General features: G+C 43.7%; 1 protein-coding gene across 1 annotated transcript; it reads left to right on the forward strand.

The window, feature by feature from the left end:
- Positions 1-374: 374 nt before the first annotated feature.
- LOC117518250 (protein O-linked-mannose beta-1,2-N-acetylglucosaminyltransferase 1-like) lies at positions 375-15,578 on the forward strand. The gene is made up of 6 exons (XM_034179336.1): positions 375-554; positions 1,217-1,287; positions 12,305-12,380; positions 15,076-15,159; positions 15,279-15,320; positions 15,477-15,578. Exons 1-6 carry the CDS (start codon positions 405-407, stop codon positions 15,501-15,503), a joined length of 450 nt encoding a protein of 149 aa, XP_034035227.1. The 5' UTR covers positions 375-404; the 3' UTR covers positions 15,504-15,578.
- The last annotated feature ends 9,353 nt before the right edge of the window (positions 15,579-24,931 follow it).

A 24,931-nucleotide genomic window follows, 5' to 3' on the forward strand; every position in this document is an offset into this window, starting at 1 on the left:
TGTCATTGTAAAGTTTGAATTCTCTCTCAGCCCTCTTGTAAAGATGAATCCCAAAGTATTGATCAAGTGAACCGGATGTAAAACACTGTTACTTCCACAGCTGTTTTCTGATATCATCAATTGAATGTCTAAATAATGCTGATTACACATTTAAAGGAAATATGGACGCGACCCTAACAGTTGGATTCATGATGCAATAGGAGGGGTACTAATTCTACAGTGTCACGTCTCCTGTGGACAGGTGGACTTCAGAGTTGGTGTTGAGGATGGGCAACTTTCTGTGTGTTTGATTTGGGTTTGATGGTTCTCAGATTTCTGTGCGCCTTTTTTACTTTTATGGATTGAGGCTCTGGGTGAAAGTTGAGGGGTGCATTGAGTTTGGACAGATTCCTACCAACCTGAATATGGTTTCTCCTCAACCCACAGAGGCCGAGTGTCGCTGGGCTGACACGGAACTCAACAGGCGGAGGAAGCTGTTCTGCAGCAAAGTGGAAGGATACGGCAGCATCTGCAGCTGCAAAGATCCGGCACCAATAGAGTTCAACCCAGATCCTGTAAGTTCTGAAACCAGTGTTACTGTCCTCCCGTCGCCCACCCACCACCACCCACCACTCTGTTGATCTAGTATGAGTCACTGTTCTTCATTTACAAAAATGTCTAGCTTTAGTATTACAGCAGCAGTTTGCTGCCCCTGTAAACAGGTGAAAACACACGAAGAAACCGTTAAGCAAGCAGTGATGCAAAACACGGCGACAGCAGCAGTGACAGAAACATTACCTGTTTTGCATAGCTCAACACCTATTGCTCACAGAAACTTCATATTTGGTGGGTACATGCCTTGGAGGAGTACTTCGCATGGGTTTGAAGGCCAGTGACCTTGACCTCCGTTTCAAGGTCACCATTGGTTGCATTTGTTTTGAAGGCTGACGACCGTGACGACTTTTTATGGTCACTGTTTGTCACATCCTCTAAATAAATATTATGCCAATCTCCAACATCAAACACATAAGGCTTCAACCAAATACCCACCTCATACAAGTACATATTACTGCATTTTGCATGGAAAATAATACTGCATGCGGGGCATTTCATGATGAATGTCTGTAGTTTTTTTTTGTTGTTGTTTTCTTTTTTTTTTTTTTTTTTTTTTTTTAACTCTGAACCAAAACAATACAGATAAAGTGATTTACGCTCACTTTCATTTTTGTTTTTTCAGTTGTACAACAACAAGGTCTTCAACGTGCCCGTTGCGGTCATTGCAGGGAACAGACCCAACTACCTGTACCGGTACAACAATGTCACTCGTCGTCATCAAAAGGACACAGTTAAAGTTGGACTTGCTGATGCTTGATGTAGTATATCATGAGACAGAATGAGTCTGTGCAGCAGGACATTAAATTTAAAATAAAGTTCATATCCGATGAGGTTTTTCATCCGATTTTCTGATAAAGTTTAAATATTAACAATTATGTGTTCAACAGACATGAAACTGTTTAATTCCACGATGGGTCATGTTCATGTAAGCAGTTTTAATGACCGTGATTGAGTCTAATATGGGAGACTTTCTATTAAAAGTGCCCTAATTCAGATTCTGTAAAAATTTAGTGGCTTATGCCCCTTTCACACCGTGGCTGCTCCCAGTTACTTCCCGTGGCGTCATGACCACGCAGGAATTTCTGCGTCAGGTGCGCGCAGCAGGGGGCAGAGAGGAGGTGAGAACGCAGCCTGCAGGTTCTCTGCACAGAGAAGTCAGAATGCACAGTTTGGCTGCAGACAGACTGTGCACTCTGACTTCTCTTCTACTTGTTGTTGTGCAGGGCTGCGCTCTGAGTTCTGTTATAGTTTATCTTTCCTCCTCCCTTGACCGCGAGATGCGCACGAACCGTCCTTGAGCAAATGTGGAGATGTCTGGAGTTCTACTTGATGTTGACATGTCCTGGACTTATGTCCTTTTTTAACTGTGATGAGAGAGTCTGAGAAGAGAAAGGAACTATGTGCCTGCAGACAAATTTTTTTTTTTTCTTTTCTTTCCTCCTTTGACTGCGAGATGCACGTGTGCGCGAACGAACTGTCAAGTAAATGTGATGTCTGGAGTTCTACTTGATGTTGACATGTCCTGTCTCAGGACTTATGTCCTTTTTTGTCCTTTTTTTAACTGTGATGTGAGAGTTTGAGCAGAGAACAAGGAACTAATGCCTGCAGCCAGACTTTTTTTTTCTTTTAATTGTTCACATGTGCGCGCGTCAACGAACGTCCATGAGTGGACTAGAAATGTCCGGGCTTTTTACTGGATATTTCTGGCAATCAGTCTGCATTTTTTTTCTTTTTTTTTCTCAGCGTGTAGTTTTTACTGCATTAAGTACACGGTATAAAAAAATCCTGTGTGATTTATACTGCGGGAACAACGGAACACAGCAGGAATCATAAATTGGCTTCCGAGTCACGCCGGGTAATGCCTCTTTGCGCTGGAACCACTTCCTTTCTGCGTCGAGCACAGGACGCCCAAAAAATTAAACAGGTTTAATTTTTCGGCACCCGACTTGCTTCCTCCTTTGTGCCCATTGCGCTGTTGTGGCGCAGAGCTGCATCATCTCGACACTGAGTTGCTTCCAGGTGGCGGCATCATAATGACGCATGGTGCAACTGGGAGCACCCCCGGTGTGAAAGGGGCTTTAATGGCACCCTTTGCAGAAAATAATGCACCACTCTCTCTCTGCTCTGAGCTTTTCCTCCCTCTGACTGAGATTTCTCACATTTGCATGTTTATTGTGAAACTATTGCCCCTCCCCGCCTTTATAAAGATACAGTAGTATTCACCATTTTAACCCTCTGGAGTCCAGGGTATAATTGACTGCTTTTGACTACTTTTTAGATTTACAGTGACCTTAGTTTTTCTTTCATTCTGGCATGTATCAACATAATGTACCTAAATTCATGCAAAAACATGAGTAGAATTTTTTTTTTTTTTTTTTTTTTTTTTTTTTTTTTTTTTTACTGTGAAAACCACAATGCATTTAACGAACCATTTTTATAACTTTAAATGTAAATATGAATTGTAAATTTCAAAAACATGTACAAATGTTGCAGACAACAAAGTTATACACAACTATTTACATTAAATGCAGGAAATGCTTCAGTTGTTTTTTTCCAACTATTTACAAAACAATCTGATGTCACAATAAGCTTAGAATGTAAATATAAATTGTAAATTTCAAAAACATGTTCAAATGTAGTGCAGGAAATGCTAATGCTAAACTATTTACAAAACAATCAGATGTCAAAATAAGATGCAACTCAAATTATTTGTGTCACTCAGAAGGAAAAAAAAAAAAAAAATCCTGTCCAGCACAAAAAAACGGGAGCACATCACAGGCCTGATACTTTCAGGGTGTTTCCCTCCTCCTGTTGTCCAGCTGGAGGCAGCATTGGCACCTCAGTTTGCCTTTGGTGGCTTTTTGGCCAGGATCTATGACTGGCACAGGAGCGTTGTTCTGCTGATCTCAGTGCAAGATGAATGCATTTGTGGTTGCAATGTCAAGGAAGTGCAGCAACACAGTCCTGTACCAGTGAGCAGTTTTTCTATGGTGGAGTACTACTGGATGAGCTGGTTGGACAGGTGCAGTAGTGTTCAGAATAATAATAGTGCTATGTGACTAAAAAGATTAATACAGGTTTTGAGTATATTTTTTGCTGTTACATGGGAAACAAGGTACCAGTAGATTCTCACAAATCCAACAAGACCAAGTATTCATGATATGCACACTCTTAAGGCTATGTAATTGGGCTATTAGTAAAAAAAAAAAAAAGTAGAAAAGGGGGTGTTCACAATAATAGTGTGGCATTCAATCAGTGAGTTCATCAGTTTTGTGGAACAAACAGGTGTGAATCAGGTGTCCCCTATTTAAGGATGAAGCCAGCACCTGTTGAACATGCTTTTCTCTTTGAAAGCCTGAGGAAAGTGGGACGTCAAGACATTGTTCAGAAGAACAGCGAAGTTTGATTAAAAAGTTGATTGGAGAGGGGAAAACTTATACGCAGGTGCAAAAAATTATAGGCTGTTCATCTACAATGATCTCCAATGCTTTCAAATGGACAAAAAAAAAAGACGCGTGGAAAAAAAGGAAAACAACCATCAAAATGGATAGAATAACCAGAATGGCAAAGGCTCACCCATTGATCAGCTCCAGGATGATCAAAGACAGTTAGACGCCTGTGTGAAGCTAATTTATTTCCAAGAATCCCCTGCAAAGTCCCTCTGTTAAATAAAAGACATGTGCAGAAGAGGTTACAATTTGTCAAAGAACACATTAACTGGCCTAAAGAGAAATGGAGGAATATTTTGTGGACTGATGAGTAAAATTGTTCTATTTGGGTCCAAGGGCCGCAGACAGTTTGTGAGATGACCCCCAAACTCTGAATTCAAGCCACAGTTCACAGTGAAGCATGATGGTGCAAGCATCATGATATGGGCATGTTTCTCCTACTATGGTGTTGGGCCTATATATTGCATACCAGGTATCATGGATTAGTTTGGATATGTCAAATACTTGAAGAGGTCATGTTGCCTTATGCTGAAGAGGACATGCCCTTGAAATGGTGTTTCAACAAAAAATGACCCCAAGCACACTAGTAAACCAGCAAAATCTTGGTTCCAAACCAGCAAAATTAATGCCTCGCAGATGTGAAGAAATCATGAAAAACTGTGGTTATACAACTAAATACTAGTTTAGTGATTCACAGGATTGCTAAAAAAGCAGTTTGAACATAATAGTTTTGAGTTTGTCGCGTCAACAGAAGATGCTACTATTATTGTGAACACCCCCTTTTCTACTTTTTTTTTTTTATTTTTTTTACTAATAGTCCAATTTCATAGCCTTAAGAGTGTGCATATCATGAATGCTTGGTCTTGTTGATTTGTGAGAATCTACTGAATCTACTGGTACCTTGTTTCCCATGTAACAATAAGAAATATACTCAAAACCTGGATTAATCTTTTATTCACATAGCACTATTATTATTCTGAACACTACTGTAGATTCCACTTATGTTTTTACATATAGGCCACAACTGTGTAGGACAGGGAATGTCTATCAGTCCAGCATCCATCCTTCACCCCTCTCTGTAAAATATGGATCTAAATCTGTGTCTGGTCATTACTTTAGTTGGAAGGGGTACAGACAAAATATGATTCTGTTTCCAGTAGTCCTGGAGACGTGGCAGCGACACCAGTGACATGTACATCAGAAGCCCAAAAAAAGTTGTACATCTTCCATCTCAATGTCTGTCCATTTGTACTTTTCCCTAATTTCTTGTTTTTGCAGTATTTTTGTTGGTGTTGGTGCAGATTGTCCTGACTGTCAATGGCAACCCCCCAAAAACAATAGAAAAAGGTCTTTTGGACTTTGGTGGAAAGTATCTCCACCTGGACTCCTGGTGTTCCCCATTGCGGGAACCTGCTTACTGATGGTGCAGTCTCAGCATCCTCCTCTGCCTTCCATCAGTCAAAGCTGGGGCGTGGCTCTGCTGCGCATGCGAGCAGTGATCTGGACCTTGGAGCAGAGGCGTGCCGTCTGATCCTCTGTGTAGAGCTCTGTGTGCACATTGGTAGATCCACCTGCTCTGGTTGCTCATCCAGAACAATAGAGAGATCATTGAGTCAATCAGAATCTTGACTGTCTGGTTCACACTGTGATGACGCGCTCTGCGCATAGTTTTCTTCCAGCTAAAAAAAAAAAGCTGAAGTGCCTGCTCCACATTCTTGAGACTTCTCATTATTTTTACACACAAAACCAAAAACGACAACAGTACATACTAAATACACTCCACGACAGCATAACTACACACACCAAATATCACAAATCTCTCAATATTAAACTGTTTGATCGCTGTCTCCTTTTCTCTCAGTACCAAAGTCACAATCGGTTTTCCTTCCTCAGCGATCAAATTATGTGGATTGGGGATCATTTTTTATTGGCTTAGGTCGTGCATTTTCCCCCAATGATATAGAAATTTGTGTTTTGTTTTTTTTTACACTTTACTTTTAGTTGCTACGGGCAGAGAGCAGAGAAGGAAGAAAACAAACACCTGTTTGCGAGTGTCCTGCACAAAGCGCACACCTACAAGCAAAGCCATGTGGGGTCTGTGATCAAGTACACGTGGGTTGTTTTTTTTTTTTTTTTTTTTTTTTTTTTGGATCGGTTTAGCTCGTGTTTTTCACCAGTGATAAAGGGAAAGTTGTTTCCTTCGCGCTTCTGCAGCTAGACAAGGAAATGACACTCCTGTTTGCTGCGGGGTTTCTACAAAAATGCGCACCAAAAATTACTGTAATCTTCAGGAAAAAGCATGGCATAAAAATATTCATAAGTCAAGTTGTACTAGGCCTATTAACAAAATTTAAAACTGGTATATAGGTTGGAGTCTACACATTCAATTGGAGACTCAGAGTGGAGCAGACTGGGTGTTACGTCAGCTTAAATTGGTCATATGTGTTTGACGCAGCGGCACACCAGTAGAGTTCACAGGGTTAATTTCAGTTCCCGGTATCTGTAGATTAGAAACTTCCCCCCACCCGACCCCTACCCCCATTTTTTTAAATGAAAGTTGATCTTACGCGCACCCTAAAATAGTAAAAAAATTGTGACTCCATCACGTCGTAAAAAGAAAAAAAAAATTGAGCTTTCATGGCATTTTCTCGTGGCTTCCACGTCTTACCTGTGATGATGACATCTGTGTACTGTAGTAGTCGCTTGAAAGTTATGTCAGTTTGAGAATTTACAGTATGAGAATTGCACGCAATGCCGAACAGATCTGAACAGCACTAAGCACATGAGTTATTTGAGATTTCTTTTTATTTGGGATGTTTGGTAGGGAAGCTGCGTTCATCCCGCTGCTCTCTGGATAATGCATCTGCTGTCCTTGTTTGGCTATTCCGGAATTACCATTCACTTTGACTTGATTACCTCTGATTTGAACTCTGATACAGTTCTTCAGTCGGAGCCTGCAGGTGGATTGTAGAGGGAGGGGGCGCCGCACAGCAGATCACATGGACAGGAGGCGTTTGATATGCAATTTTTATTGACCTATAATAGAGAGGCAGGTGAGCTGACAGATTTTAATATTGGCTTTTCCATCTGCCCGCTGCCTTTTCAGGCAGAGTTGAACACAGATCGCCCGCAGTGTTCTGACATGTGAGTACAGTAACTATAACAGCACTAAATCACTACAAGGCATCAGACACGAGCAAGGTCTTGATCTGACCCACCCCATGAGCGAGCACATCTGTGATGCCTCGGTCCCACCGAATAATGATGGCTGAAGGAGCAACGCATGGGTGTGGGGTGATTATTTGAAGAATGACCCACGTTTTCATCTATCACGTATCCACTATGAAGGTGCCACTATGTGCCTCTCTGTACCCCGCATGTGCCGCGTAGCAGCCTCTAGTGAGCCACAACCACCTGTCATTACAGCCTCGAATGGCTCGCATCAGCCACACTAAGCCACGTAGTGCCATGATAGCACCATGATAACACCATGTTGGCGCACGTTTAGGCATGAGTTTGGTCCAAACCTCCAGCCCTCCCACACCTGGTCCCTTCAAAGTGTGAGTTTTCAATTCACAGCACCATTTAAAGATGTCCCTTTTTTTTTTTTTTTTTTTTTTAAATGCAGTCCAAAAATAGACACTCCAGCACAGTTCCGCAGTTGTGCGCTGTGCGCCAGGCTGCTGTCTACATGTAATGCACCAGACCAGCTAGACCTAAACCACGGGTTCCTGGAGAGCCGCCTCTGTGCTCCTTGCTGGCTCCGCGGCTCTCTGGCTTTTCTTCTGCGGCTTATAAACGCACAAAACGTTGTTTGTCCGTTTATTTCTGCAAAATCGTTCTTTTGTGCGCGCGTGCTGCTGTTGTCCTTTCATGGACAGCCGCCTCTGTGTTCTAAGTGGCTTCCTTTCCATCCGTGGCTTGCTGGCTTTGTTTTTTCCCTGGTTTTAAACACAATCATTTTTACAACGTGAATCCACTTTTAACTTTGTGTTCGTCCGTTTATTTCTGCAAAAGCGCTCTTTTGCGCGCAGTGCCCTTCTGCATACAGAATGAGGTGGCCGTTTTATTATATACACCTGTGGATCATTTTCAATATATACGAGGTCTGTGAGAAAAGTATCCGACCTTTTTATTTTATGCAAAAAATATGGATTTGATTCATATGTTTTTACGTCAGCCAAGCTTGAACCTTCATGCGCATGCGTGAGTTTTTCCATGCCTGTCGGTTGCGTCATTCGCCTGTGAGCAGGCTTTGAGTGAGCACTGGTCCAGGACAAGTTGGGACATGCCTATCTCGGCTTTCAGTGCTTACCAGTCGAGTGAGTATAAGAGAAATTGTGGAGAGCTGGACATGTCCCAACTTGTCCTCTAACACTCCGAAACGGAGGTGTTCCTTTGTCTCGCTTCATCAGCGAATCGGTCGTGATGCGCGAAGCCTCCGCACGGCTTTCCATGACAAAATCTCATGTTAAAAGTGAAATCTGCCGGAAAATGGCTGATGTCCAGCTCTTGTGATAACCAGAGAAATTGCTCACGACGGCCCCGGCTCCACACAGCCATCCGTTTAGAAATGATGTGGTGTTTTCTGCCTCTCGATGGCGGCTCGGAGCGCGGCGCGCCATTGTGGGCCATCCTTAAAGCTGTAGTAACACTCCTTATTCTCTGTGAAGGCCCGTAAAATTTTCACCGAAAGCTAGATAAATTTTTCGAATGGTTTCCAGCTGCCTGTCTCTAACAGTTTCTGAAAAATTCTGATGGAAAAAAGCCCAAATCATTCCACCATTCCTCGCAATGAAACAACGACGAGAGAGGTGGAGCAGTGCTCACTCAAAGCCTGCCCACAGGTGAATGACGCAACCGACAGGCGTGGAAAAACTCACGCATGCGCACGAAGGTTCAAGCTTGGCTGACGTAAAAACATATGAATCAAATCCATATATTTTTTGCATAAAATAAAAAGGTCTGATACTTTTCTCACTGACCGTGTGTGTGTGTGTGTATGTATATAAAGTGGCTTCCTTTCCATCCATGGCTTGCTGGCTTTATTTATTCCTTGGCTTTAAACACAATCATTTTTACAACGTGAATCCACTTTGACTTTGTGTTCGTCCGTTTATTTCTGCAAAAGCGCTCATTTGCGTGCCGGTGCTGTTCTGCATATAGAATGAGGTGGCCCTTTTATATATACACCTGTGGATCATTTCAATGTGTGTGTGTGTGTGTATGTATGTATGTATGTATATATATATATATATATATATATATATATATATATATACATTTTTTTTTCTTTATTTCTTCCGCAGCTTACAAGTTATCATGATACAACTTTTAACTTTGTGTTATGTCTTCAAAATCGGTCTTTTGCACGCTGTCCACCTCTGTTGCCGCACAGCTCCTGCTTTTAGCTGCTCCACTGGAGTTATTATCTTCCATGGCTTTAAACACACATCCACTTTCACGCAGGTCACCAAAATTTTAACTTTGTGTTCGTCCAATATTGACTGAAATATCTTCTTTTGTGAGCTGGCGTTCTGCCTAAATGCTCGTTGAAGCGTGATGATGAGTCACTGCGTCAGTGCGCACACACAGCGGAGCTCATGTGATCCATTTACAAGATATTAAATCAACATACTTTTACATACAACAGACATCAACATACAGACATACTTTTACAGCTCAGAACTGTTTTATCAAGCTATAAAAAACATTAAAAATAATTACCTTAAGCTGTTCAAAATACATTCCACATGGAGCAGGAAAGAGAGGGAAAAAAGCGTCCAGATGAAACAGTCCGCTGCTTCTAGAAGAGGTGTGTTTTCAGCATCCAAGGTTTGGCAGAAAATGATTAATCTGCTACAAAATAATTATTTTATATAGAGTCCAGCGCACAGAGCAGGTGCAGTTGTGTGCGCAAGAGTGAGGAGCCGCTCCAAAAATAGCCTCTCAGGTCCTGTGAAGGTGCCAGGCGCACGGATAATGGACTTTTTGCAGACTCGTAAGCACCACGCAAATGCCTCTAAGCCGTCGCAGTAACTCGAACACAAACTGCACCACGCTGTTGTTGCTAAATTTTGAACATGTAGAAATTAGTGCCACGCTCAGAGAGGAGCCTCGTTAACTGAAGATAATGCCTCTAAGAGCCACTCAGAGCCTCTATAATGCCACGGATAGCTCATGAAACAAAAAAAAACAGGGTGCGTGGCTCCTTCTTCATCCTTCATTATTCGGTGGGACCGCGGCTTGAGTGAGAAGAGAGAAAACTCCCTACACCTTTTTTTTTTTTTTTTTTTTTTTTTTTTTATAAACACTGCTCACTACATAGATGTTGAATTTTTTATTTTTTTTATTATTATTATTATTATTATTATTATTTCGGTGTGGAACATCTATTCTCCAGAAATTCGGTAGCTGAAAATGTCTCTGTCCATGGACATGGTTGGAATACAATCCACATACGTCTGACTGTTCCCGCACAGAGAGCTGTTAAGCTGAAACTGTCGTTCCTTGTTGCTTGATGCAGAGGAGGGATTTTGAGGAGTCGAGTTGAGGAGTCACCGCTGCATTGGCAGACACTGTTTAGGTCCTGATGTGTGACGCTAATGTGACATCTAGTGGCAGAAAAAAAAATCCATTCATAATGCATTTTAAATTTGTGGATATGCACAGATACGGGGCAGAGGCTAAATGTTTGAAATGATACCTGCAGGCAGGAATTATCTATATTATACCAGTCAAGTGGCCTGTGTGTATAGCTTTCATCACGGAGAAACCGGGGAGAGCTGACATTTGTCGTTTGGTATGCTTATGTATTTTGGGTCAAGGATGAACGCTGCAAAAACAGAAAGTTGATAGGAAATTAACGATACTGGATAACACCAGTGAACATTGGACATTGCGCTGCAATGCAACATGGGAGTTTGAGGTTTTAAGTGCTATTGTGGTTCATGTTTAACAGTGTTGTTAGTGTTATTGATTTGTGTTTTTGTAGTTCAATTGGTTTAGTCAGTTACGTGTCATGTTGCCGTTACCATGAGTGAGAAGTGTAGTGCGTTTGAGGACTTCCACCGCCCTCTTGTTTGTGGGTGTGTAAATTGAAGCACCTGCTTATGGTAGAATGCAGAAAAACCAAAAAGCTGTGCGTGTGTGCAACTTTGATCACGGAGAAACTGAAGAGCTGACATCTGCCCAACCTGGTCTCACAGCAAGTCGTGATTCAGCAGCATGAAATATACATTAATCTATTGGTTCATGATATTGTGACGAAAAGCGCCTCATTTTCATCACAGCAGCACATTCATTCTAATTCATTCTGTGATGGCTGCATGAAATGAAAAGTGAAGCGGGGGGGGGGGGGGGGTCGGGGTGGTTATGGTTAGGGTGGGGGGAAGGAGTAGGGTTAGTAATAGTGAGTTTAAAAAAATTGAAAATTTGACTCATTTCGTGATGGGAGCAAAAAAAAAAAGTGAGACTGGCTGCATCTGCCATTTGCTATTTTTATGTATTTTGGGTCAAGGATGAACGGCGCCAAAACACAAAGTTGATAGTACTAATATTAATGAAGAAATAACAGATATTATGTAACAACACTGAACAACGGACATTGCTAATTACATTCTGGACTTGCACACCAATCCAGCAGGGGGCGGTAAATCATCTTTAGATTAAAAGCGCACGTGTGTGTGTGTGTGTGTGTATATGTGTGTTTTATTTCGTAAGCTGAATGTAGGTGTATGATATAATTGTAAATGTTAAAATACATGGATAGCACAAGGAGGTGAAAACACTTACTTCCATTGTGTTCCTTTTAAAAATCAAATGACAAAATAGAGATAATAAAATAGTAATAATAATACTGATGATAATAATGTGTATATGATAACAAGAACCTAAACAGTTTATAAATAATTTGTCTTAATGTAACATTTAAAAATGACAACAGGTAATAAGTGTTTAGTTCTTCTTCTGAAATCTGCTGAGGTCTAAGGTTGTAAAAACATTCTGGACTCACACACCATTCCAACTCATTATAGAAACTTTGCACAATTTATTACCACCCTTGAAAATATCAGCTACCTATCCCAATCTAGAGCCCGTGGATCCCCACGGGCAACACAAGAGTAGATATTAAATAATTAAAGGGTTGATTTTATTTATTTTTTTAATGAATAAATAAAAGCATTTTGTGTAAACGGGAAGAGAAATGATGGAGTGTGTGTTTGTTAAAATAAAGTGACTCTGTGCTGCTCTGTCTTCAGGATGCTCAGATCTCTGCTGTCTGCTCACGGCGTAAACCCACAGATGATCACCGTCTTCATCGATGGATATTATGAGGTACAAAAAATAGTTATTGTAACTCCCCATTTTTTTTTTTTTTTTTTTTTTGTCTTTCTTTAAAAGTGTTTTGTTTTCTGAAACATATAAAAACATCAACACAGAATTAAAAGCTTGAGAAAATATGTAGGCCTGCACCACTTGGGAAAGTTTTTTTGTGACTATTGTAGAACATACTGTGAAATAGTACATTTGTTTTTATTTATATATATATATATATAATATGAATGAATAAAACAGAATAATCTTTGTCTGTCTTCAGCAAATGGCTCATAAAACACACCAAATACTCACACAAAACTTCACTGGAGAAAAAAAAAAAGATTGATTGACAGCACAAGCGTCTATCTGGTCTTATTAAGCACTCACAGAAATATTTAACCCTAACTTTTAAGATTTATGTAATTTTATTACATGACAAATTCCCATTTACTTTTTTTTTTAGATAATTTTAATACAAACCTACCAAATAAACCTTACATGATGCATATTCATTACTGTAATAAATCGTATTATTTGAAATGTATACTCCTCAGCTTTATGTATTTAGTATTAATAAAATATAATTACTCTAAATCAATAATGACAGTATTAAAATACATAAAGTATATTGTTTGAATTTAATTCAAAATAAATAGGATTTATTACAGTAACGAATATGCATCATGTAAGGTTTATGTGGTAGGTTTGTATTAAAATTATCTAAAAAAAAAAAAAAAAAAAAAGTAAATGGGAATTTGTCATGTAATAAAATTACATAAATCTTAAAAGTTAGGGTTAAATATTTCTGTGAGGGAGGGCTACTACAGCAGAGGGGATGAAGAGTTCTTGTAAATATTTTTGTGGGCCAGAGGAACTATGTACCGCCTGCCTGATGGCATTAACTGGAAGGAGTGGTGGAGGGGGTGTCCTCAGTGATCAGGGTGGCTTTCCTGATCACCAAGCGACTATATAGCTCAGACAGAGGGGTTTGGGGTGAGCCAGTTATTTTGCTTGCATGACTGATGGTGCGGAGAACCTTATTTCTTTGTTTGATAGTGAGGAAATTGTACCAGGATGAGATATTGAAAATAAGTGACTCAGTGAGGGATTTATAGACCACAGTTTAAAATGTCCTTGCTGATGTGGAAACTGTGAACAGTCAAGTGAATTTATATAGCATCAAATCAGAACAAAGTTGCCCCAAGGTGCTTCACATTGGTAAGGTCTAACCTTGCCAAACCCCTCTGAGCAAGCACACAGGTGGCAGTAGTAAGGAAAAACTCCCTCTGGCACATTTTTGAGGAAGAAACCTCCAGCAGATCAGACTCTGAGGGGTGACCCACTGCTTCACCCATCCTAACCATAACAGAGAGCATAAAACAAAGTACAAATGAACAAAATGCAGACAAAAATGGCAGCAAAACCTAGTCCAAAACAGATCTGATTCTAAAATGTTCCAGCAGTATCCTTTAGGCCAGCAGTCTCAAGTGGCTGTGTAGTTATTCAAGAGATGGTGACAAAATCCATGGTCTCGGGTCCAGTTTTGGCATATCTCAGAGTTAGAATCATTTGACCAGAGGTAACGCCACCTAAAACACTAGTTCCTATCAGTCAACCAACACAGAGGCAGAGAGGGTGCTAATGTGGTCACCGGCAGCTAGCCCTCTGCTTTGCTAACAGACCAAGAATTTAGATATAATGAGGCTGAGACCTGCTGCATTGTTAATAACACAGTCTAAAAGGAGAAGAAAAATGGTTTGATCTTACACAGGTATACTGGCTGTATGAAAGGGAAAACAGATGAGTTTTTAATCTGAATTTGAATGACTTAGTCCAGCAGATAACTGAAACAATCCTTCACATGATGATACAAGCATCAGATTTGGTATGAATGTTCTTCACGAATCAGTGTTTGAGGGGGAAAAAAGTGCCGGTCACTTGAAAATCCAATATTAAGAATTACACAGGGGTCAAAATTTAAAATGCTCCAATCATATTGAAAACTACACCTATGAGAGTACATGCACTCTGATTGGCTGATTTTTCTATACCACATTATGTGTCTGATCACAAAGATTCCAAAAAGGTATAGTTTGGACTATGTTATGTTATGGGGTAAAAACATTAAGAATGGTGACAAAAGTCAGTTTCATTTGGTACAGGAGTCAAAAGTTAAAGTTGCTCCAATTTTGGTTTAAAAAAAAAAAAAAAAAGTGGTCCAAATTATTGGTTGAGCTAATAGGATTAATAAATGGAATAGTTTTGACTGTTAAATGTGTAGTCTGCAAGGTCAAATAAGGTCAGTGTTCATTGGAATCTGTGACATATGTTAACATGGCAACTGAGCATGACACATGGTGCAAACTATTCCATTTGAAAACCCTGTTAACTCGACCAATAATTCATGTTCATCACTTTTTACCCAAATTAAAGCAACTTTAACTTTTGACCCCTGTACAAACTGTAACTGACCTTTGTCACATTTGTGCTGTTTTTACCCCATAACTCCAGAACATTCAGTCATGGATAGTTAAAACTGTATCTTTTAGGGAGTATTTATGATGCTGCACTGCTCCACTAACTCCAGAGAATCAGACTGTTTTTTTTTATATTTATATGGAGGGAAAAAGCATTTAAATCAGATTCCTTTTCCCAGTTTGTAGTCCTTTGACAAACTTGTTTCAGCACTTGTGTTTTTGTGTTCATGGTTCAGGAACCAATGGATGTGGTGGAACTGTTTGGCCTGAAGGGGGTTCAGCACACGCCCATCAGCATCAAGAATGCCAGAGTCTCTCAGGTAAACAAGACCAAAACCAGACTGGAAAATAACCTATAAAATAGTCATCACATGTGGAGATGGTCCGCTAACAGCTTCATGGGACGTGTCCTGAATAACTCTTGTCGGTGTCCTTCCAGCACTACAAAGCCAGTCTGACTGCATCCTTCAACCTTCACCCAGTGAGTGTTTCACTTTGTATTTTCAGCAAACAGTTTAAGGCGTTTGATGGCAGGTTTGTGACGTTGGGGAGAGTCGTCTTGGAAAAACCAGAGTATTCATGGAAACATCTGTTAGTGCGCTCTAATCTAAAGATAATTATTTACTGTTTGCTCCAGTTATGGTGGAAGATGGTTCAGTCCTGATAGATGCCTCTGCTGTTCCGTCACAGTGGGCCGGACACTTGGAGCAGTTGCTTCTGGCTCATGTTCCTGGTGAGATGTTTGATATCTCTGGCAATAGGGTTATTGTAGCTTCTTCTCCGGTCAACTGTGAATGTTAATGTTGTTCAGAGGCCCTGGAACATCTGAGGGTGGGTAAAACTCCAGGGATCTGTGGCATTTGAGCTGAGCTCCTCCAGGCAGGTGCAGATGCCTGGCATTCTAAACTGTTTTTGTGTCAATCTGGGACATATTGGATGAAAGGACTTGTCCCAGTCTGGAGAGGAAAAGGTGAATGTTTGGACTGTAACAACTATAGGGGTATCACACTGCTTTCTTTGCCAGGGAAGGTGCTCACAAGGATCATTCTTAATAGGATTCAGTTCCATCTAGTCAGCGACGAACTCTCTGGCTTCACATCAAAGAAGTCAACTTTCAACTGCATTCTCGGTCTGCGAGTACTCCTAGAACAATTCTCGGTCTGCGAGTACTCCTAGAACATTGGCTGTGTCTGAATGTACCTGAATTCCTCTTGCTTGCCTCTACTGGTGGTTGGCTGTCACTGCGGTATTGTATCACTTCCTGTTCCGGAGCACAGCGGTGTTTTTCTGTATCTGTTAGCTGTTTAATCTGCGCAGTTAGATTGATCTAGTTATCTAGATTACGATTTGTTTCCCAGTGTAATCTTGACGTGCCTTATCTAAAGCACTCCTTCTGCTGAATCACCTCTAAATTATTTACACATTATTCACTTTGCGTGTTTTTAGGAATCCGCTAGCTTAGCATAGCTACTAGCTCTTAGCCGATTTAGCATGGCGGCTTCTCCTGTCTCTCCCGCACTTTTCTGCTCTGGGTGTGAAATGTTTAGTTATTCCTCGGCCTCCTTTAGCAGTAACGGTACTTGTAATAAGTGTAGCTTATTCGTAGCTTTGGAGGCCAGGCTGGGCGAATTGGAGACTCGGCTCCGCACCGTGGAAAATTCTACAGTTAGCCAGGCCCCTGTAGTCGGTGCGGACCAAGGTAGCTTAGCCGCCGTTAGTTCCCCCCTGGCAGATCCCGAGCAGCCGGGAAAGCAGGCTGACTGGGTGACTGTGAGGAGGAAGCGTAGCCCTAAACAGAAGCCCCGTGTACACCGCCAACCCGTTCACATCTCTAACCGTTTTTCCCCACTCGACGACACACCCGCCGAGGATCAAACTCTGGTTATTGGCGACTCTGTTTTGAGAAATGTGAAGTTAGCGACACCAGCAACCATAGTCAGTTGTCTTCCGGGGGCCAGAGCAGGCGACATTGAAGGAAATTTGAAACTGCTGGCTAAGGCTAAGCGTAAATTTGGTAAGATTGTAATTCACGTCGGCAGTAATGACACCCGGTTACGCCAATCGGAGGTCACTAAAATTAACATTAAATCGGTGTGTAACTTTGCAAAAACAATGTCGGACTCTGTAGTTTTCTCTGGGCCCCTCCCCAATCGGACCGGGAGTGACATGTTTAGCCGCATGTTCTCCTTGAATTGCTGGCTGTCTGAGTGGTGTCCAAAAAATGAGGTGGGCTTCATAGATAATTGGCAAAGCTTCTGGGGAAAACCTGGTCTTGTTAGGAGAGACGGCATCCATCCCACTTTGGATGGAGCAGCTCTCATTTCTAGAAATCTGGCCAATTTTCTTAAATCCTCCAAACCGTGACTATCCAGGGTTGGGACCAGGAAGCAGAGTTGTAGTCTTACACACCTCTCTGCAGCTTCTGTCCCCCTGCCATCCCCTCATTACCTCATCCCCGTAGAGACGGTGCCTGCTCCCAGACTACCAATAACCAGCAAAAATCTATTTAAGCATAAAAATTCAAAAAGAAAAAATAATATAGCACCTTCAACTGCACCACAGACTAAAACAGTTAAATGTGGTCTATTAAACATTAGGTCTCTCTCTTCTAAGTCCCTGTTGGTAAATGATATAATAATTGATCAACATATTGATTTATTCTGCCTAACAGAAACCTGGTTACAGCAGGATGAATATGTTAGTTTAAATGAGTCAACACCCCCGAGTCACACTAACTGTCAGAATGCTCGTAGCACGGGCCGGGGCGGAGGATTAGCAGCAATCTTCCATTCCAGCTTATTAATTAATCAAAAACCCAGACAGAGCTTTAATTCATTTGAAAGCTTGTCTCTTAGTCTTGTCCATCCAAATTGGAAGTCCCAAAAACCAGTTTTATTTGTTATTATCTATCGTCCACCTGGTCGTTACTGTGAGTTTCTCTGTGAATTTTCAGACCTTTTGTCTGACTTAGTGCTTAGCTCAGATAAGATAATTATAGTGGGCGATTTTAACATCCACACAGATGCTGAGAATGACAGCCTCAACACTGCATTTAATCTATTATTAGACTCTATTGGCTTTGCTCAAAAAGTAAAGAGTCCACCCACCACTTTAATCATATCTTAGATCTTGTTCTGACTTATGGTATGGAAATAGAAGACTTAACAGGATTCCCTGAAAACTCCCTTCTGTCTGATCATTTCTTAATAACATTTACATTTACTCTGATGGACTACCCAGCAGTGGGGTATAAGTTTCATTACACTAGAAGTCTTTCAGAAAGCGCTGTAACTAGGTTTAAGGATATGATTCCTTCTTTATGTTCTCTAATGCCATATACCAACACAGTGCAGAGTAGCTACCTAAACTCTGTAAGGGAGATAGAGTATCTTGTCAATAGTTTTACATCCTCATTGAAGACAACTTTGGATGCTGTAGCTCCTCTGAAAAAGAGAGCTTTAAATCAGAAGTGTCTGACTCCGTGGTATAACTCACAAACTCGTAGCTTAAAGCAGATAACCCGTAAGTTGGAGAGGAAATGGCGTCTCACTAATTTAGAAGATCTTCACTTAGCCTGGAAAAAGAGTCTGTTGCTCTATAAAAAAGCCCTCCGTAAAGCTAGGACATCTTTCTACTCATCACTAATTGAAGAAAATAAGAACAACCCCAGGTTTCTTTTCAGCACTGTAGCCAGGCTGACAAAGAGTCAGAGCTCTATTGAGCTGAGTATTCCATTAACTTTAACTAGTAATGACTTCATGACTTTCTTTGCTAACAAAATTTTAACTATTAGAGAAAAAATTACTCATAACCATCCCAAAGACGTATCGTTATCTTTGGCTGCTTTCAGTGATGCCGGTATTTGGTTAGACTCTTTCTCTCCGATTGTTCTGTCTGAGTTATTTTCATTAGTTACTTCATCCAAACCATCAACATGTTTATTAGACCCCATTCCTACCAGGCTGCTCAAGGAAGCCCTACCATTATTTAATGCTTCGATCTTAAATATGATCAATCTATCTTTGTTAGTTGGCTATGTACCACAGGCTTTTAAGGTGGCAGTAATTAAACCATTACTTAAAAAGCCATCACTTGACCCAGCTATCTTAGCTAATTATAGGCCAATCTCCAACCTTCCTTTTCTCTCAAAAATTCTTGAAAGGGTAGTTGTAAAACAGCTAACTGATCATCTGCAGAGGAATGGTCTATTTGAAGAGTTTCAGTCAGGTTTTAGAATTCATCATAGTACAGAAACAGCATTAGTGAAGGTTACAAATGATCTTCTTATGGCCTCGGACAGTGGACTCATCTCTGTGCTTGTTCTGTTAGACCTCAGTGCTGCTTTTGATACTGTTGACCATAAAATTTTATTACAGAGATTAGAGCATGCCATAGGTATTAAAGGCACTGCGCTGCGGTGGTTTGAATCATATTTGTCTAATAGATTACAATTTGTTCATGTAAATGGGGAATCTTCTTCACAGACTAAAGTTAATTATGGAGTTCCCCAAGGTTCTGTGCTAGGACCAATTTTATTCACTTTATACATGCTTCCCTTAGGCAGTATTATTAGACGGTATTGCTTAAATTTTCATTGTTACGCAGATGATACCCAGCTTTATCTATCCATGAAGCCAGAGGACACACACCAATTAGCTAAACTGCAGGATTGTCTTACAGACATAAAGACATGGATGACCTCTAATTTCCTGCTTTTAAACTCACATAAAACTGAAGTTATTGTACTTGGCCCCACAAATCTTAGAAACATGGTGTCTAACCAGATCCTTACTCTGGATGGCATTACCCTGACCTCTAGTAATACTGTGAGAAATCTTGGAGTCATTTTTGATCAGGATATGTCATTCAAAGCGCATATTAAACAAATATGTAGGACTGCTTTTTTGCATTTACGCAATATCTCTAAAATCAGAAAGGTCTTGTCTCAGAGTGATGCTGAAAAACTAATTCATGCATTTATTTCCTCTAGGCTGGACTATTGTAATTCATTATTATCAGGTTGTCCTAAAAGTTCCCTAAAAAGCCTTCAGTTAATTCAAAATGCTGCAGCTAGAGTACTGACGGGGACTAGAAGGAGAGAGCATATCTCACCCATATTGGCCTCTCTTCATTGGCTTCCTGTTAATTCTAGAATAGAATTTAAAATTCTTCTTCTTACTTATAAGGTTTTGAATAATCAGGTCCCATCTTATCTTAGGGACCTTGTAGTACCATATCACCCCAATAGAGCGCTTCGCTCTCAGACTGCAGGCTTACTTGTAGTTCCTAGGGTTTGTAAGAGTAGAATGGGAGGCAGAGCCTTCAGCTTTCAGGCTCCTCTCCTGTGGAACCAGCTCCCAATTCAGATCAGGGAGACAGACACCCTCTCTACTTTTAAGATTAGGCTTAAAACTTTCCTTTTTGCTAAAGCTTATAGTTAGGGCTGGATCAGGTGACCCTGAACCATCCCTTAGTTATGCTGCTATAGACGTAGACTGCTGGGGGGTTCCCATGATGCACTGTTTCTTTCTCTTTTGCTCTGTATGCACCACTCTGCATTTAATCATTAGTGATCGATCTCTGCTCCCCTCCACAGCATGTCTTTTTCCTGGTTCTCTCCCTCAGCCCCAACCAGTCCCAGCAGAAGACTGCCCCTCCCTGAGCCTGGTTCTGCTGGAGGTTTCTTCCTGTTAAAAGGGAGTTTTTCCTTCCCACTGTAGCCAAGTGCTTGCTCACAGGGGGTCGTTTTGACCGTTGGGGTTTTACATAATTATTGTATGGCCTTGCCTTACAATATAAAGCGCCTTGGGGCAACTGTTTGTTGTGATTTGGCGCTATATAAAAAAATTGATTGATTGATTGATACTCGGCTCAATAGAGCTCTGACTCTTTGTCAGCCTGGCTACAGTGCTGAAAAGAAACCTGGGGTTGTTCTTATTTTCTTCAATTAGTGATGAGTAGAAAGATGTCCTACTTTTACGAAGGGCTTTTTTATAGAGCAACAGACTCTTTTTCCAGGCTAAGTGAAGATCTTCTAAATTAGTGAGACGCCATTTCCTCTCCAACTTACGGGTTATCTGCTTTAAGCTACGAGTTTTGTTGTGAAAGTGTAGGTACACGGACCCACAACAGGGGGCGCAATGAACGGACAATGGAGAAAAGTAAGAACAAGTTTTACTGTTGTGAAAATAGCACAACTGATACAACAATTAGCAATTTGTAAGCCGAAATCTGCTGGTGTCTTGTGGGCAGGCCCGAAGGTAGGAGACGTCCGTCCTAGTTGAACCGGAACCACCCAGATCTCCTCTGCCACCGAAACCCAGAAGTACTGGAACCGCCAAGTCCCGAATTCCCAGGTGGCCACTGCCTCCGCTCGTCGGATCCGGTACTGCTGGCGGGAAAGAACACAAACACACAGGTTGGGATGCGACCGCACCCAGTAGATGAGAGGGGCAAAGCCGCCTCCACCTCTTGTCACACTGAAGCAGGAAAGGTGAGTACTTATCCGAACACTTGGCCTTCCGCTGTCCTGAAAAGTTTATAAAGTATCGTCACAAAGATACAGTATCTGTTGCAGAGGTGATTACCTTAAACTCAAGGTGATATCTCGGCACTGAGGTGGAGACGCTGTCCTGCTGATATACCTCCGTACTGAGTGAAGTCAGCTGTGTCCAGTAATGGGTGACAGCTGTCATCCTGGCTGCTCTCATCAGGCGGCGGCGCCCTCTGGTGCCTGGAGCCCGCACTCCAGGCAGGGCGCCCTCTGGTGGTGATGGGCCAGCAGTACCTCCTCTTCAGCGGCCCACACACAACAGGACCCCCCCCTCAACGGGCGCCTCCTGGCGCACGACCGGGCTTCTCCGGATGGCGACGGTAAAAGTCGGCCAGGAGGGCCGGGTCCAGGATGAAGCTCCTCTTCACCCAGGAGCGTTCTTCGGGGCCGTACCCCTCCCAGTCCACCAGGTACTGAAGACCCCGGCCCATTCGACGGACATCGAGGAGCCGACGCACGGTCCAAGCCGGTTCCCCGTCGATGATCCGGGCAGGAGGTGGTGCCGGACCCGGGGTGCAGAGGGGTGAGGTGTGATGGGGTTTTATCCGGGAGACGTGAAACACTGGGTGAATCCGCAGTGAGGCCGGAAGCTGAAGCCTCACTGCGGCGGGATTGATGACTTTGAGGACTTTGAAGGGACCAATGTATCGTTCTTGGAGCTTGGGGGAGTCCACTTGAAGGGGAATGTCCTTGGTGGACAACCACACTGCCTGCCCAGGACGATACGTGGGAGCCGGGGCCCGCCGCCGGTCTGCATGTGTCTTCGCCCTCGTCCGGGCCTTCAACAAGGCAGAGCGGGCGGCACGCCACACCCGACGGCACCTCCGTAGGTGGGCCTGGACCGAGGGCACACCGACCTCTCCCTCGACCACCGGAAACAAGGGGGGCTGATACCCCAAGCACACCTCAAACGGGGAGAGGCCGGTGGCAGATGACACTTGGCTGTTGTGAGCGTACTCGATCCAGGCCAGGTGGGTACTCCAGGCCGTCAGGTGCGCGGCTGTCACACAGCGTAGTGTCTGCTCCAATTCCTGATTCGCCCGCTCTGCTTGCCCGTTGGTCTGGGGGTGATACCCAGACGAGAGGCTGACCGTGGCCCCCAGTTCCCGGCAAAAACTCCTCCAGACGTGTGAGGTGAACTGGGGACCGCGATCGGAGACGATGTCTGATGGGATGCCATGCAGACGGACGACGTGGTGGACCAGGAGGTCCGCTGTCTCCTGGGCCGTTGGAAGCTTCGGGAGGGCCACGAAGTGGGCCGCCTTGGAGAAACGGTCCACTATCGTGAAGACGACGGTGTTTCCCTGGGACGGCGGGAGACCCGTGACGAAGTCCAGGCCGATATGGGACCAGGGGCGATGAGGCACGGGCAGTGGCTGTAGCTGCCCTGAGGTCTTCTTGTGGTCAGCCTTGCCCCTGGCGCAGGTGGTACAGGCCTGGATGTAGTCCCGGACGTCGGCCTCCAGGGATGCCCACCAGAAGCGTTGCCGGACGACTGTCACGGTCCTTCGCACCCCTGGGTGACAGGAGAGCTTAGAACCGTGACAGAAGTCCAGGACTGCAGCCCTAGCCTCTGGTGGGACGTATAGTTTGTCCTTTGGTCCGTTTCCGGGGTCCGGGACACGGGTCAGGGCCTCCCGGACGGTCTTCTCCACGTCCCAGGTGAGGGCGGCCACGATAGCGGACTCCGGGATGATGGGATCCGGGGGATCCGACGGTTCCGTTTTGACTTCATCCTCGTGCACCCGGGACAATGCGTCCGATCTTTGATTCTTGGTCCCGGGGCGGTAGGTAATCCGGAAGTCAAAACGGCCAAAGAACAGTGACCAGCGGGCTTGCCTGGGGTTCAGACGCTTAGCGGTCCTGATGTACTCCAGGTTCCGATGGTCAGTGAAAACCGTGAATGGCACGGCTGTTCCCTCCAACAGATGTCTCCACTCTTCGAGGGCCTCTTTCACAGCAAGGAGTTCCCGATTGCCGACGTCATAATTCCGTTCAGCGGGGGTCAACCTGCGAGAGAAATAGGCACACGGGTGAAGGACCTTATCGGTCTTCCCGCTCTGGGAGAGCACCGCTCCTATCCCTGAGTCCGAGGCATCCACTTCAACCACTAACTGGCGGCTAGGATCGGGCTGCACCAGAACTGGTGCAGACGAGAAGCGCCGTTTCAACTCCTTGAACGCGGCCTCGCACCGGTCCGACCAAGTGAAGGGAACTTTTGGAGAGGTCAGGGCTGTCAGGGGGCTAACTACCTGACTGTAGCCCTTAATGAACCTCCTATAGAAATTAGCAAAGCCGAGGAACTGTTGCAGCTTCCTACGGCTTGTGGGTTGGGGCCAATCTCTCACCGCCGCAACCTTGGCCGGATCCGGGGCGACGGAGTTAGAGGAGATGATAAACCCCAGGAAGGACAAAGAAGTGCGGTGGAACTCACACTTCTCGCCCTTCACAAACAGACGGTTCTCCAACAACCGCTGCAGGACCTGACGGACATGCCGGACATGAGTCTCAGGATCCGGGGAAAAGATGAGTATATCGTCTAGATATACGAAGACGAACCGGTGCAGGAAGTCCCGCAAGACATCGTTTACCAACGCTTGGAAGGTCGCGGGAGCATTAGTGAGACCGAACGGCATGACCAGGTACTCAAAATGACCTAAGGGGGTGTTAAATGCCGTCTTCCATTCGTCTCCCTTCCGAATCCGAACCAAATGATACGCATTCCTAAGATCCAGCTTGGTGAAAATCTTGGCTCCATGCAAGGGGGTGAACACTGAATCCAACAAGGGCAACGGGTATCGGTTGCGGACCGTGATCTCGTTCAACCCCCTGTAATCAATGCATGGACGAAGTCCGCCATCTTTTTTACCCACAAAAAAGAAACCTGCGCCCATCGGTGAGGTGGAATTCCGGATCAACCCGGCGGCTAATGAGTCCCGGATGTAGGTCTCCATTGATTCGCGTTCCGGCCGTGAGAGGTTGTACAGCCTACTGGACGGGAACTCACTGCCTGGAACCAAATCAATGGCACAATCGTACAGGCGGTGGGGAGGAAGCGTGAGAGCCAGATCCTTGCTGAACACGTCAGCGAGGTCATGGTACTCCGCTGGCACCGCCTTCAGATTGGGCGGGACTCGGACCTCCTCCTTAGCTTGGGAGCCGGGAGGAACCGAGGAACCGAGACACTCCCGATGGCAGGTTTCGCTCCACTGCACCACTACCCCGGACGGCCAATCAATCCGGGGATTGTGCTTAAGCATCCATGGAAACCCTAAAACCACACGGGAGGTGGCCTGAGTCACGAAGAACTCGATCACCTCCCGGTGGTTACCTGACACCACCAGAGTTACTGGAGGTGTCTTATGCGTGATCGGTGGGAGTAGGGAGCCATCTAGTGCTCGAACCTGCACAGGCGAGGTAAGAGCCACCAGAGGGAGCCCTATCTCCCTGGCCCATCTGCTGTCAAGCAGATTCCCCTCAGAGCCCGTGTCCACCAGTGCTGGGGCCTTCAGGGTCGAATCCTCATACAGGATTGTGAC

This window comes from Thalassophryne amazonica, chromosome 10 (assembly GCF_902500255.1).
Source record: "Thalassophryne amazonica chromosome 10, fThaAma1.1, whole genome shotgun sequence".
In the NCBI taxonomy this organism is placed as follows: domain Eukaryota; kingdom Metazoa; phylum Chordata; class Actinopteri; order Batrachoidiformes; family Batrachoididae; genus Thalassophryne; species Thalassophryne amazonica.